Source organism: Microcebus murinus, chromosome 7, assembly GCF_040939455.1.
Source record: "Microcebus murinus isolate Inina chromosome 7, M.murinus_Inina_mat1.0, whole genome shotgun sequence".
NCBI lineage: Eukaryota > Metazoa > Chordata > Mammalia > Primates > Cheirogaleidae > Microcebus > Microcebus murinus.
The window spans coordinates 17118438-17130730 of record NC_134110.1 but is presented as its reverse complement, the minus strand read 5'-3'; the positions used below and the strand labels follow the sequence as shown (position 1 = coordinate 17130730).

General features: G+C 44.0%; 1 protein-coding gene across 4 annotated transcripts in view; it reads right to left on the bottom strand.

Annotated features, from left to right (window-relative positions):
* The window catches only part of LRRK1 (leucine rich repeat kinase 1), a 135313-nt gene that overhangs the window by 82082 nt on the left and 40938 nt on the right, over positions 1-12293 (bottom strand). For 3 of the 4 annotated variants that reach the window (XM_076004818.1, XM_012764580.3, XM_076004817.1), the window contains exons 3-4: positions 9815-9978; positions 2957-3128 (exon numbers count right to left, since the gene is read on the bottom strand). In XM_076004818.1, the coding sequence (XP_075860933.1) occupies positions 2957-3128; positions 9815-9978 (336 nt within the window). Of the gene's footprint in view, positions 1-2956; positions 3129-9814; positions 9979-10136; positions 10214-12293 lie in introns of those variants that run through there. The other variant, XM_076004819.1, reaches the window with a different exon arrangement.

Genomic DNA, 12293 nt, shown 5'->3' with positions numbered 1-12293 from the left:
TTCTGCATTTTCAAATTATCTGTGAAATGCATATATGACTTTAATAAACATAATAATAATACAAGCTTTGATGAAAGAAATAGCTCCAACTCCTCAGCATAAAACTTTGGGAATTACTTCCTGAAAGAACCGCCTACTTAATTCCAGGATGAAATAACACTTAGCACATTGAATCAACAGGGACAGTGTGGGTTGAAGTGTTACAATATCTTCAAGTTCAAAATGGTGCAATATCTTTTGGGTCTAGTTGCCATGGAAAAAATTACTTCATCTTCTGCACTGACACTTCTCAACTGAATCATAGCATTGTCTCATTTCCAGGGTCACAAGTCCTTAGGGACCATAAGGCTCCCAAGTGGGGACAGAGTGATCTTTCCTTCCATGATAGGACATTGACTCGGAAACAGGGCAGGATGGCAGGGAGTAAAATTCACCAGATAAGGCACCTGGCATAGGATTTATGTTGGAGCCCGTGCTAAGTCAATGTCCCTTCTTCTCCCTCTTCCTAACCAGAACTAATGATTCACAGGTATAGCAACAGCAAACAAGTGATCCCTAGTTCATTTACTACCAGTATATCTAGGTAAGAGAAATACGGTAATCATGGTACTAACTTCTGCTGAGAGGCAAATGTGTTAATCTTAGGAAGCAGAACCATGATTTTAAGAAGAGGAAACCAAACCTTAGAGAGATTTGGAAACTTACTGACAATCCCACAGCTGGTAAATGACAAAGACAAGACTTAAACCCTGCTTGGTCTCAAACCAAAGGGTGCTCTCTTAACCACCCATAACCCTTACCTATATTCTCCCAGACCTAAAGCCAACAGCGCTGAGAGAGAGCCCCGTTTCGGTCTCTACCACTCTTTCCCCTTGCTCAGCTGCAGAGACCACGAGTTTCATAAAGACGTGCTTCAAATGACCAGCCCTATCAACCTCTCACCCCTCCCTCTTGTTCTCTAGCTTCCTTGTCTGTCTTCTGGTCTTACCTCACTTCTGCCACGGGCTGCCTTCCCCTCCAGACTGAGAATTCCCAGAAGGCACATGAAGTTTTGCCCACTGCTGCATTTCCTGAAGGGCCCAGCACAGTGCTCTGGAATCCTTCAGTCCTCAGCAACTCTGCCTGGAGCTGAGTTGACGATAGGATGCCCCTAGCAGCAATTGAAAACCACACTGAGGTCCAGCTGAGCTCCCTGCTCTGCAAAAGCAGACAACCTGTCATTCCTTTGCTTGCCTTCTAAGTAAACTATTCATCCTGCAAAGCCCAGCTCAGATGTCAGCCTCCCTTGGAAGACCCCATCCTGCATCCAGACAAGACCACCTGCCACCGTGTGTCCCCAGACCTCTGTGTAAATACTTCAATGTCAGCATGATTAGGTTGCACAGAGTTACTCCTTTCTGCCTTGATTTTTCCTGCTTGGCCAGGAGCTACTAAAGGGCTGGGATACCTTTTAACAAATTCTCTGTGTCTCTCGAGTTCTGCAGGGGGCTTAGTACTTGGCAATGTTTAATAAATATTAGCTGTATAATTAGGTGACTGGGTCAGCTGACATAGACTCTTCATTAGAACAGAGCTAATCCTGGGGATCCCTGAAAAGGACGAGTCACCTTTGGCTCCTAGAGGGCACCCAGGCCCCTCCCTGCCCTCCTAGGTCTTGCCTCACCCAGTTTGCTTTATGAGGCCTAAAACTGTGCCGATTTCTGCCTCATGCCCTCTCCAGACACAAGAGAGAGGTGCCAGCTTGGAACTAACTCTGAGCACAGATCTAACTCAAAGCACACAGTTGGACACCCCCAAATAGGACTGCTACTTAATGGGTGGGGCCCAATGCAAAATGAAAAGGAGGAGGCCCTTGATTTAAAAATTATGAAAATTTCAAGATGTTAATTACAGAGTGTTGAACCATGGGTGGGGCGTTCTAGGAGCAGGGTCCTGGTGACTGCGTGGTTGCACCCCCCCCCCCCAGGAGGCTGGCCCTGCTTCCAAGCAACGTGCTAACTCCCGAAGACCACTGCTAGGGTACGCCTCAACCTAGAGCTGTAGCCATGCCTGCTTGGACTGGCACAGCAGTGCCGAGCCAAGGCCACCGTGGGAAATTACAGGAGATCAGGACGCCTTGAGTTTACCAGAGAAAAAAGTTACTTATTACTAAAAAAGCAACATGGTGTGATATATCCAGACAATGGAATATCATTCAGCCACAAAAAGAAAGAAACTATCAAGTCATGAAAAGGCACAGAGGATTCTTAAATGCATACTGGTAGGTGGAAAGAGCCAGTTTGAAATGCTACACACTGTACCACAACCCTTGTGTGACACTTTAGAAAAGGCAAAGCTATGGAGACAGTAACAAGCTCAGGGGTTGCCAGGGGTCAGGGGAGGGAGGGATGAATAGGCAGAGCACAAGAGGATTTTTAGGGCGGTGACACTATTCTATATGATACGACAATGGTGGGTACGTGTCATTATACATTTGTCCAAACCCATAGACTGCACAACACTAAGAGTGAACCCTAACATAAACTTGGGGCTTTAGTTAGTAATACTGCACCCACACTGGTTTATCGGTTGTGACAAATGTACTACACTAATATACGATGTAAATAATGGGGACACTGTGGGGTGGGGTGGGGGGTGATGGGAACTCTGTATTTTTCAATCAATTTTTCCATAAACCTCAAACTGCTCTAAAAAAAAGTCAATTAATTCTAAGAAAGCAACATCATTCTATATTCTTTATCAAACATGGTGTGCAAGAATTTACTTTGCGAGTTAATGGCACTGAGAGGTGGGATGTGGTGGGAGGCAGTTGTCACGTTGCTTAGATTGTCAGCTGGATGCCCCAGGTTTCTGGATCTCAGTATTGGTAGAAACATGAAGAAACAACCATTTGGGGGTGAAGCCTAACAAGAGAGTCCCCTGAGAGGTGGTAAGGAACTCACGCCCTGTGATTTACCTGGTAAGGACTCGAGCAACTCCTGGACAACTTCCATGTGCCCAAAGTACACCGCCACCACGGCTGGGTTGTCATCAGTGGGCTCTGTGGGCAGCTCCACCCGCCGCTCGGTGAGCAGATACCGGACCATCTCCAGGTCCCCGTGGGCCGCCGAGATGCTCAGAAGGTGGCCCTGGTCAAAACAGGACAGGGCTTCAGTGAGACAAGCTCTCTCTGGAACTGCCAAGAGAGTCGAGTTTGAGCCGCCAGGTCTCTGGGCCAGCCTGGAGCTAAGTCATCCAGGACAACAGCACCCTCCAAGTGCGGCCGTGGAGCACCGGAAATGTGGCTGGTCTGAAGTGACAGGTTGAGAGTGTGAATTCACATGTGATTTCAAAGACCTAGTACAAAAAGGACAAACTATCTCAACAACAATTCTATGTTCACAAGAATGGAAAAACAAGCACCATATATACTCACCATCAAATTGGTATTAACTAACCAACATTTAAGTGCACATATATATAGTAGTAACGTTCATCGGGTATCGGGCAGGTGGGAGGGGGGAGGTGGGGATGGGTATATTGACACCTAATGGGTGCAGTGTGCACCGTATGGGGGATGGACACACTTGAAGCTCTGACTCAGGTGGAGCAAAGGCAATATATATAACATATACATTTGTACCCCCATAATATGCTGAAATAAAAAAAGGAAAAATAAATAAAATTAAAAAATACTTTTATGTTGATTGCATGTTGAAGAGATGATTTTTAATATAACCAGGTTCAATAAGATGACATCAACGTTTTACTGTTTTACATTTACTTTAATGTGGCTACTAGAGAATTAGATATTATCCCTGAGACCCGGACTCTATTTGTACCGGGCAGCACTGCTCTTGACCACTGGCTTCATGAGGATGGGGACCATGGGATGTCCTCTCCTCCTGGCATAGAGCCAGAGCTCAGTTATCATCCAGCACCTGCTGAGTGAATCTCAGGAGGAGGAAGGCAGCCAGGCTCCATGAAGAACCATCCTGCACGTTATCCATAAATGGAGTGTGACAGAGAAGAGTCCCCAGATCTGGATCCAGGGCCAGAGATCCTCCAGCAACATGCAGTGGGGTTCTTGACTTGGTAGCCCAGAGGAAGAAAAGGATAGGGTGGAAACTGGACTTAAGCCTGAGTTCACACTTTGTTCCAACCATTCTGATATGGAAAGGCTCTGTGATGTGGGTGAGCAAGAACATGGAGGTTCAGAGAGGTTTTGTAGCTTGCCCAAGATGACATAGCTAGTCACAGTGTGCCGCAGTGGCTATCTCAGTCTAATGTAAAAAAATGCCCTTGACTTTTCATGAACTCCCTTGGGCCAGAGAAAACGATGCTCAGATGGATGCTGAACTGGTGTGTGAAGTGTTCGATTGCATTGCTGAAACCTATGACCAGGCGTCCTCAAACTATGGCCGGCCAACAGTCCACAAGCCGCCCGCCAAGGACATTTATCCGGCCCTCTGGGTGTTTTTGCCACCGCTCCGTCCTGCTTAGCAGACTTGTCCAGGGACCACAGTGCACACTCTCCAACGGTCCGAGGGACAGCGAACTGGCCCCCTGTTTAAAAAGTTTGGGGATCCCTGCTTTAGACCCTCTGGAACTTGGCTGTTTCTCTTGGGCTTGAGCATCAGCATGTACAAGTGGGCACAGAAGGAACCCAAGTTGGAATGGGACAACCAGTGCCACTGTCAACATTTACTGGGGACCTTCTGTATAAGAGGCAGGGCTGGACACTGAGGATGTCAGGGGTGGTTTCTGGCCCCCATGGATTTACAATTAAGCTGCAGGTATGAAACATCCCCAACTAGCATATTTTACTTGCTGAATAGTTTAGAAAACAAGTGTCTTTGGAGATCACTTCAGGGTGAGTTGGGCAGGAATGGGTGACTGCAGCCCCCAGGGAAGCGTGCTGACATTTATCAAGCTCTCGCCATGTGCAGGATGCTGCACTGAAGACTTTATTTACATGGTCACATTTAATTCTCCCAGTACTCATGCCAGCAGTGTATCTGTATTTCTATTTTACGGTGACAAAATGAATGCTTACACACGGTTAGGGAGTTTATGGTCAGTAGAACGACCCAGGACTTGAATTGGGGTGTGTCTAGCTCCAAAGCTCATGCCTGTTCATTCCATCCAAGACTTCCTAGAAAAGGTGGGACCTGGGGAAGGCTCAGGTTCTGTGAGTGGAGCAAATGGGCTGGTGGTGGGAGGTGTGTCTGACAGATAGGGTGAGGCACAGTCCAAGGGACTGGAACTATTTGGAGGACAGTGGAGTCATATATTCAGTATGACCAGAAAAGAAAAGTCCACCCACCTGCCACTCTGCCCAGGGTGGGGCCCAGTACCCAGCCATTCCAGGAAACACTTGGATTATGGAGAGGGGCCACAGTGATTGATTAACTGATTCACTGCACACAGCTAGCAGCTGTCCAGACGCCACCCGTTAGAGGCTTAAAAGCCCCATCCTCACGAGGCGGTGAAGTGATGTCATAGGAGCCAGCCCAAGGCCAAGAGGGACCCAGACAGTGGGAAAGGTCAGAGCTGGCTCTCTGGTTGGAGACGGCCCAGAGGCTCTGTAGCATGTATTTATTTTCTCCAAACAGCATAGAAAAGTATAAAGTAAAAAGTAAGCCTGCCTCTATGCCTCCACTTCCCAACTCCTCTCCGCAAAGGAAATCGCTCTCACACAACCTTCCAGAACTTGTTTATCGATACGTACTCACAGCTAATCCCAAATAAATCTTCCTTTTCACTTAATTCATTATGACTTTTATTGGCAATATAACATACCTAGAGAGAAGTACAAACATTGTGAGAGTTCAGTTTCACGCATGGCCACTTGAACACACCCACGTAACTGGCCTCAGACCAAGGACACACACTACTACCTGTTCCCAGAAGCTCCCTTGTGCCCTTCTAGTCACTGCCCCACCAGCAGGAACCACTATACTGATCTCTAACACCACGGATTTGCTCTGCCAGTTCTTAAACGTTATAAAAGTGGAATTGTGCTTCACTTAATTTGTTTTTAAACTTTTTGCTTTGAAATAATCAGAGATTGACAGGAAGTTGCAGAGAGCACTGGGAGGACCTGAATATCCTTCACCAGTTTCCCCCAGTGGTGACATCATCCATCATTGCAGGAAGACATCGAAATCAGTATTTAGTACAGCGTGTGTACATCGTTCTGCCATGTTGTCGCGTGTAGATTTATGCAGCCACCACCTGGATCAAGCGACAGAAGTGTCCCATTACCACAGGGACCTCCCTCACACCACCCCTTTGTAGTCTCACCCACCCTCCTCTCTACCAACCCCAGCTGCTGGCAGCCACCAAGCTCTCTTCCATTTGTATAATTTTTTCATTTTGAGAATGTTACATAAATGGAATCACAGAGAATACAACCTTTTGAGATTGGCATTTTTTTTTTCACTAAGCAAATATATCTGAGTTGTTGCATATTTCAACAGAGTTCCTTTACGTTGCTTACTAGTACTCCATGGTATGTTGAACTATTCACCTACTGAAAGTTTTTGGTTGTGTCCAGTGTTCGGCTATTACAAATAAATTTGCGATGAACAGTCGTGCACAAGTTTTTGTGTGCACGTAAGTTTTCATCTCTCAAGGATAAATGTCATGAGTTCAATTGCTGGATCATAAAATAAATGTATTTTTTTTTAAATTTTGGCATATTATGGGGGTACAGATTTTAAGGTTTCAATAAATGCCCTTTCCCCCCCTCCCCCCAAAAGTCTGAGTCTCCATCATGACCATCCCCCAGATGGTGTATTTTTTGTTTTTTAAGAAACTGCCAAACTATTTTCCAGAGTGGCTGTACCATGTTACATTCTCACTAGTAACGCATCAGAGACAGTTTCTCTGTATCCTGGTCTGAACTTGATATTGTCACTATTTTTAATTTTTGCTGTTGGAAAAGGTGTGTAGTGACATCATTATTATAATTTGCATTTCTCTGATGGCTAATAATGTTGAACATCTTTCATTTGCTTATTTGCCATCTGCCTATCCTCTTCAGCAAAGTGTTTGTGTATTTCATACATTTTCTATTTGGACTGTCTGCTGTTTAATGTTGAGTTTTGAGAGTTCTTTATATGTTTTAGATATGAGTCCTTTGTCAGATATGTAGTTTGTAAATATCTCTCCCACCCTGTGGTTTCTTTTTCTCACTGTCTTAACAGGTATTGCTCAGAATAAAAGTTTTTAATCTTAATGAGGTCTACATTATCAAATTTTTCTTTTATGGATCATTTTTAATGGATTTTCTATGTAAACTGCTATGTGATCTAGAGATAATTTTATTTCTTTCTTTCAGATAGATACAGTTTTTATTTCTTCCTTTCAGGTCTGTTTGTCTTTTGTTTCATTTCCTTGCCTTATTGCACTGGCTAGAACTTCCAGTAATATATTGAATATATTGAATCATATTATATTGAATATAATGATGTCATAATTATTCTTGAATGGAACTTTCAGTCTTATATTGAGAGTGGACATCTTTTTCTTGTTACTGATCTTAGGGGAAAGCAGTCTTTTACCACTAAGTGTGATGTCAGTTGTAGGTTTTTTGTAGGTGTTCTTTATCCAGTTGAGGAAGTTCCTCTCTCTTCCTAATTTTCTGAGAGTTTTATTTTTTATAATGGTATTGAATTTTGCCAAAAGCTTTTTCTGTATCAATTCATATGATGAGGTAATTTTTCTTTTTTAGTCTATTAACATGGAGGGTTACTGATTATTGAATAGTGAACCAACCTTAAATCTTTGGAATAAACCCCACTTGGTAATAGCTTATAATTCCTTTTAGATACTGCTGAATTCTACTTGCTAATATTTTATTATTCATGATGGACATTGTTGTATACTTTTCTTTTTTTGTACATCTTTGGTTTTGGTGTTAGGATAATACAGCCTTCATAAAAGTGCCGGAAATTATTCCCTCCTCTTCTATTTTCTACAAGACACTGTGTACAACTGATGTTAATTCTTTAAATGTTTGGTAGAACTCTCCAGTGAAACCATCTGGACTTGTAATTTGTACAAGCTCTTTGTCAATTAAGGATATTAGCCATATTCCTTTTTATTTCGTCATAATCCTTGACTCTTATTCATGGTATATTTTTATAACTAAATTTTGCATTTTTATGAAAACACAGACTTAGCCATCTTTCTTCTGAACATTGTCTCAAAGCCCAATCAGCTGGGATTTCACCAGTCCTGGATCCAAGGGAGAAGCAGCCTTTTAGGGACCTTCTTGATTTTGAGTTGCCACTGGCCAAGATGCTGGGCAGCAGAGACCCACACCCCAAACTCTGTTTTCATTTATTCAAATATTGGCTGGAGTGCCCTTTCTCAAACTATCATACCACTCTTTTTTAGTGACTCTCCTACCCTTAAGATAAAGTCCCAGTCCCTGGCTCTTCACGTCCCTGCTCCCCTTCCCCTTTGCAGTATCTCCTGCTGCTGCCACCTGCCCGAATCTTTTGCTCCATGCCAGATAGGGCAACTCACAGCTCTGAAATGAGCCACCGTCTCCGGCTGCTTGGCCACTTGGCACGGACTCCAGGTGCTGTTTGCTGTGCACAGGTCCCCTCTGCTGGAGGCCTGTTGATGTCAGCCCACGGCTCGGATCTGCTCGTGTGCACAGCCCAGCTCTCCCCATGAGCCGGGTGGCCCTTTGCCATGTCCGCCATGAATTCATGGTTGGAGGCAGCCCAAATGCCCTCCCCTCAACCATCTTCAGGCATGTTGTGCTGCCCCCCACCACCCCTAATCTTTCACACTTCTGAGAACAGGCTGGAGGTTTAGGAACTGAATTATTTCTAACTATTAATTAAACAGAGACATTTTAACCTATGCGAATCAAAGTAATGCAGATAAAATACCAATAAAGTGAAGAATCCCCCACAAGAGCACGAATGTGGCAATGGCCTTCTCCAGTTGCTGGTGTGAGCATGAATCTGAACAAGCTTTTTGGAAAACAGTGTGGCATGTTTGCAAAACCCACATTCTCAATCCCTACAAATCCATGCTAAGAAAATAGCCTTATAATAAGAAAATAGTTAGGCAAAAATATCTGATACAGCATTATTTATATTAGTAAGAAATTAGAAACAATGCAAATATCCAACCAAGAGGAACAGCTGGGTGAATACGGTTTTTCTATCAGATGGAATGTCATGCAGCCATTGAAGGCGATGCTTGCAAGGAATTTATGCTCATATGGAAAATTCTTGATATGATATGATGTGACAATAAGGAGTATATGCAAAACTATGTATAAAACATACAGACAGAGAAACCATGTCTATATTAGAAGCACCAATAATGTGTGCTCAGATCAGCAGGCTGGAAGAAAACACACCAAAACTGTTAAGTGGCATTGTTTGGGTATTACTAGGAATATGGTAACTTTTTTGTTCTTTTTTTCCCCCACATTTATATGTTTTCCAAATTTTCATCTTTGAGCATGTGTTATTTTTATAATGACAAAAAGCATAAAAGAATACTGTGGATTAAGCCTTCAGATGGCACTTCGTTGTTTACATTTAAGTGACCCCCACTCTCCACCCCTCAAAGGCCTCTCATGACAAGGTGGTGAGGGGCCTGCTTAGGTGACATCAGGCTGAGAAAATGTCGACTCAAAAGGCATGGCAACCACAAATTTATATGTAAAATGAGGCATTTCCAGAACACAATTAAAAATAAAGTTCATTATATATGACAATAACTAGCAAATAATCTGAGCAGTGACCTTTGTCCAGCCCAGGACCGCAGCTGTGGCCTGAGGGGTAGGCATTCTCCATACCTTTTCCAGCTGGGACTCGCTCTCATCACAGGCCTCTCTGAGCAGGTCCCAGGCCCTGCTGAGGTCTCCGCGCCTGTACGCAGCATGAATGCCTTCCGTCCTGGGGGACCGTGCTGTGGCATCACCGCCTGGCGTGGACGGCTTGTTGCCCATGTCCCCGGCACCTGCAGGAGGAAGCATACGCACAGAGTCACCGTCACCGCCAGCGTGCTCTCGGGAGTCATCGGAGGGGACGGCAGAGGGGTGCGCCGTGCATAACGCAATTTTGGAGGCTGTGGGAAGAGAAAGGGATGGCCCTGAGATGCTGTTTGTCATCAAGCACCTGCCACCCTGGAGACCTGCAACCCTTTGAGAAGAGTCTTCTTGGGCCTGGTGCTGAAGCCCGGCTGTGTGCGAAGGCACCAGGCAGCTGAGCACAGCTCGGAGGATTCTGCAGTGAGACTGCCACCTGGAGCTGTTCCAGGGCACCGGGGACAGCTGCCTCGGGGGGAGCTGCCAGGCTGATCTCACCGACAGCAGTGGAGCAGCAGGGGCTTTGGCAGGAGAGCTGGTCCCAGCCAAACAGTCCCACTGCTGTGTCCCTCGGGGCGGACAGAGTATTTCATGGTGGAAGGATGACAGGTCAAATTCTAGGGGTGTGGAAATCTATAGGCTTCCCCGAGCCCCTCCCTGCCTAGAAAACTCCACAAAGGGCACAGGATTGAGAATCGGCAGCCCTCGGTCCAAATCTGCCCCTGCACAAGCACGCCCGTGATAACCCTGGGAAGTCCTGAGACTCTGGGCCCAGGATGTGCTTGGTCTACTGGCTTGGTGCTGTCCAGGTCAGCTGAGCACCTGGAGCTACGTGGGAGAGGAGGCCATGACACGGTACTCTGGGCCGTTCAATAAACGCACAGGGTGTGTACTGAGCAGCCACGGTCGACCAAGCTCGTGCTGCAGATACAGAGGGAAAGGAGGACACCTCTGCCCTCACTGAGCTTCCACTCTAGAATGGGGTCCACAGCTAGGGGTCTGTGGACCCCAGGCAGCTGACAAACAGGCTTTGGAAGTTCCCTGAACATCCTAAAATTGTATACAAAACTCTGTGCGTGTGTGTGTATGTGTGTGTGTACATTTTTCTGGGGAGAAAGTTCAAGGCTTCTATTAGATATCCCAAGAGGTTAATGAACCAGTGTTAAAAAGCTTTGTCTCTACAGATATTACAGAAAAGACTACACTGAATGGCGAGTTAAATTCTGATTGTGTTGAGTGATAGCAGAAGTAGGGAGAGAATTCTACTGTGATATTGGTCATATGAATTGGGTCATTCTTGTCATACTCAACTAAAACAGAGTCGAGAAGCCAGTGAGAAGAAGCACTCACATAACATCACTCCAAAAATATAATTCTCCACAAGTCTGACCACTAAAACTACCTAGTGTAACCGAAACCAGTTTTATCTAATAACTACTAAACCAAGCTACTGCAGCTCTAAAATTAGTTTTACCCACAATCGTCACCCACCAATCAAAACTTGCCAACTCCCCCAAATCTTACTAATACCAGTAAACTTTCTCAAAAGACACTATGTAACATTTCTGTTTTTTATAAAGCCCCCAACAGATCTCTTTATTCTTCAAACATACCAAAAACCACCCAGTCTATACATATGCCCCAAATTACAATTCTTATATTCCAAATAAAACATTACATTTAAAAATTCATCTCTCCATTTTTATTTTGACTCTGACACTATCAATGTTGGCCAAGTTTGCATAGCCAGGAGAGGCAAACTGGGACCTTGGTTTGGTCTCCCAGTTTGCAGGCTGGAGCTAAACCCACCAATTTTCTTGCTACCTCTTTCTCCTTGAAGGGATGAATAAAACAGGCTTTAGATTTTTTTTTTAATAATGAAATATAAATGCTGAGCAAAGTTGGCTTACAAACATACACATCACAAAAGTGAATCACATAATAGCAGCTAAAATTTAGAAAATTTAAAAAATTATTTATAATAGCATAAAAATTATATGCTTAGAAATAAATTTAACAAAAGATGGGCAAGATCTGTACACTTAAAACTATGAAACACTGTTGAGAGAAATTGAACAAGACCTACATATGTGGAAAGACATCCATGTTCATGGATTAGGAGAATCAATACTATTAAGATGTGAATTCCCTGAATTTATATATAGATTCAGTTTAATTCCAGCCATAATTCCAATAGGTGTTGTTATTTTGGTAGAAACTGACAATCTGATTTTCAAATTTGTATGGAAATTTGAAGAACGTAGAATATCCAAAATGATCTTGAAAAAAAAAAAGAGAGAGTTGGAGAATTTACAGTACCTGAATTCAAGACTTTCTCTAAAGCTACAGTATTCAAGACAGGGTGATACTGGCATAGATAAATATCTCCAAAGACAGAACAGAAAGTAGAGAAATGGAATACTTGTATATCCAATTGATTTTTGACATGAGTGCTAAAACAATATAA